This window comes from Buceros rhinoceros, unplaced genomic scaffold (assembly GCF_000710305.1).
Source record: "Buceros rhinoceros silvestris isolate BGI_N320 unplaced genomic scaffold, ASM71030v1 scaffold1533, whole genome shotgun sequence".
Taxonomy (NCBI): Eukaryota; Metazoa; Chordata; class Aves; order Bucerotiformes; family Bucerotidae; genus Buceros; species Buceros rhinoceros.
The window spans coordinates 33782-37471 of record NW_010401613.1 but is presented as its reverse complement, the minus strand read 5'-3'; the positions used below and the strand labels follow the sequence as shown (position 1 = coordinate 37471).

The 3690-nt window shown below is 38.8% G+C and overlaps 1 protein-coding gene across 1 annotated transcript in view; it reads right to left on the bottom strand.

Moving 5' to 3' along the window:
* Positions 1-551: 551 nt before the first annotated feature.
* The window catches only part of RNF217 (ring finger protein 217), a 30492-nt gene continuing 27353 nt past the window's right edge, over positions 552-3690 (bottom strand). The window contains exons 4-5 of the mRNA XM_010132319.1: positions 2305-2376; positions 552-625 (exon numbers count right to left, since the gene is read on the bottom strand). Of these exons, the coding sequence (XP_010130621.1) occupies positions 552-625; positions 2305-2376 (146 nt within the window). The remainder of the gene's footprint in view (positions 626-2304; positions 2377-3690) is intronic.

Here is a 3690-nt window from a genome sequence, read left to right as displayed (position 1 = left end):
GGAATGCTGAACAGAATGCTGTGTGATGGAGGTTATTTACAGAAGTTGTTTTTAATACCAAAAGTAGTATGCTTAGTATACAGTAAGAGTGCAAACAATTCTAAATACTTCCCCCTTAAAGGCCAACACTGAAGTTAAACAGAGCACAAGTTAACCCTTAAATGCTTTTTTTAGAGGTCAAATTGATAGCAGAGTTGTGGCTACAACACAGACTTTGATTGTCTACTTCAGAAACTTAAGACACAAAAAACCCCCTCCAAAGTAATAATTAGAACAAGAAAAAAAAAAACCAACAAAACCAACAAAACAAAAACCCCAAACCCCAAACATTGAAAAAGCAGCAGTCAGGGGCCCATCTTGTTCGGAGTGCACCAGAGCAAAGAGGCGTTCTGCTCTGCAGTAGTGTTTTCGGCTGAGGGAAGAAGGCAGGAGACTCCCCATTCTCCTCCCGGGGCGGTAGCTTCGCTGCTATTACAGCACTGTATTGCTCTGTTGCTCAGTGTGTATAGCCCTTGCACGACCAGCTCAGCTCGGGGGAGCAAGGTCCATCCTTACCAGGGCATACCTGTCCGTGACCTTTTCCTCTGCTTTTTACAAAGGCAATAGATAGGAAACACAAATAAACCTGTCAAAAGAAGAGAATAGGAAAACCACAATTAAATGCAATCCTTTGCATACGCGTTGTTCTTTTAATGTACGTAGAGTATTCAGACGCAGCTTTCCACATCTCAAGAGACTTTAGACAAGGCGTTTGGACACAGAAGAAATATTAGCCATCGACAGTCTCTTTGGTAACAAGCTACACTTCTTGTTTACTTTACCAGAAACTCCCCCTAACCCTTCTCCCACCTCCAACAAATCAATTCCTGACACATGCTCTTTTGTGTAAGATACAAACTTAAAACTTCTTAAAGCCCTCTGGCAATCCTTAGATCTAATTCCAAGGCTGATTTAACTAAACTAGTTTTCAACTAGTTTTAAGTGCAATAGAGAGAGCATGTTACAGCTTTACTTTTTTTTATTTAGTATTATTTATTCCTACAGACATCCTCATCTATCGTGAAGTAATACAAAACATTCATCCTCTCCTGGGCAGGGAACTATTTATTCTTAAAAGTTTTTTGACAGAAGGGAAGCTGTAAAAGGAAAAATAAATAAATAATTCAGATTTAATCAGGTGAAAAGTAGTCTGTCATAAGAGGTACTCTTTCAAACCCAAAGGAGAAGCATCTGAAGTCTTTACTGACTTTTTATGGTATAAAGATGCCACTAAAACCAGTAAGTATTTAAGAAAGACATCTCTCTATATAGATATCAATCTTCAATGAATCCAACTCAGAATATTGATACGTGTTCTTAGCCCAAGTACTGAAATTAATAGTAATATGCCTTAATTGGCCAGATGTAGGCTAGAGAAGATGTGATAGTATTTTGGTTATATGCTGATCGATTATGTACAATCTTATTAATGTAACTATCCTTGTATATTTTGCCTTTATTATATCAAAAAAAAGGTGCTACATCCCCACATGCCTCAGGGCTGGGCATACACCGCAAATCTTCAATAGAGTAAGTAGTCTGGTGAAAAGTCGTTCAGCATAATTCTGAACTGACATATTATTGCCAAGATAAGTAGTGGATATAGAATTACATGAGCAAAATTATACATTTATCATTGTGGCTTATTTCACTTCTATGGGAGAATTCTATAAACCCAGGCAAAGAGTAGATTTGCTAGAATAAAATACATCCACATTAATAAATACAACAACATTAACAGAGCTTTGATACTATGTCAATTAAGTTCACAGTACTGGTTTTTTGTGATGGAATCCAATTTGGCAGCCCATTCACTGGATCAGATTTCGAAATTGTCTCATCTGAGTTTGTGCTTTGTTGCATTTTCAAGCTGGAAGGCTCTTAGGACTATGCCTAGTGCCCCCAAAATCTTGCTTGCACATGGACATCATCTTAGAATTGTGATCCACTGGGATGATTAAAGGGAGGATCCAAGTCAGCCAGCTCACAGGACTATATTTAAATTATTCTGGTCTTTTTAGTTGGTTAACTATAGTAGTTAAAGATTTTGGTTCAGAAAACTAAATAATTGGAAAAAATGGTAAAACTAATAGGCATAAAATGCAAGAAAGAAAAAAGGTTCTAAAATCATGTGCTTTATACTAAAATAAAGCACATGTCTATGAAATTTGTACTCTGTGTCCACCTCCGAGATGGAAATACTGAAATGTCCTATAGAAAGTCACCGCAAAATCAGAGTCACTCATTCATGTATGTAACTCTTACCTATTACAACAGCTATGGCTCCCAGTGCCAGTCCCAGAACCAGTATCAGGGGTGTAATGAGTAGTTTTCCAGCTGAAATGCAAAATTCATTAAATAATTCAAAGTGGACATTTTACTTTTCCCTTTCCAACCATCCATAAGTATTTTGATTTTGGACTCACAAAAGCTGTTTTATTTTTTGAGTACTTTACCAGGATTCCTATTTGTAAATTCATCCCACAAATGCAGCTTGGAGCTATCATCACCCAGCGGCACCCTGCACACATTGCTCTTCACCCTCTTTACCCACCACTACTCTCCAAGCACGGGTTATTTTCACATTAACAGTAATCTTGCATTTACTTATGTTTCCATTCTGAAATCCCTCAGGCATCAATGGGAATGTGACAGGTATAAAGCTACTATTATTTGGCTCTTCCAGAATCCTACCGCACAGCAACCCCCCTGGAAAGATGCCAAGCAAACAGCATCCTCTACAGTTCCGGTTGGCTCGAGACAATGAGACCATCACCTCTAAATATGCTTCTGCCTGCTTTAAAAGTCCTGATGCACAGTTGTGATTTAGGTCTGTATCAAACCACACCCAAATCTATTTTGGAGCAACATTTAAAAGCTTATGTTGCTGCTCTTCCATGAGTAAGGCACGGTTGTGCAACACACTGGTTAGAGCATAAGAACAAATAAAACATGATCACAGTCCTTATTTCTGTTGAGCTTACGATCTACAGAAATGCATGGAGGGAAGGCAGGGTTCCTTCTGAAATGTTTAAGTTGAAACTGAACTTGGAATCCAAGTTATTTTCTTTGCAACGCATGATTTCAACAGCAGCAGAATCTCCCTGGCTGCGTTGGCTGAGCAGCTGGATCAAAGACACCACTTGTCTCAGCTGCTTGAAAATGCAGCATGGAAGGCAGCCTGATCAAGGGTTTGAAATTCAGCAATTCCTTCAGTTAAGCATGTGTTTGAAAGATCACCTCTAGAGAGGAGGAAAAGTGTTCGTTACTTCTCTCTTCCCTGCCCTTCCCTCTCTCACGTCACTTGTACCAGACTTCAGGAAATGGATGACTTCGTTCACGAATGATGTAAACCTCTCCATAACCTAAGCCATTCATTTGGGCAGTCTGAAGGAAAAATGAGGTATTTTGGAAATATTTACAGCACTTAAAGGAATTGTTACTTTTCATGCTCTGTTTTGATAGCTTTTAAATTTCCTAGGAATATTGTGGGTGGGAAACATGAGTTCCTAGAAGTAAAAAAAAGTGGCAAATATTACTGCTATTACTCTAGTTGTTTGGCATCCTAGTGGCAGACCTTCTTGGTACTCCACTGCACTGCACTCTACACACACACAGAGGCTGTCATATGAGTTAGTCAAATGTAGACAA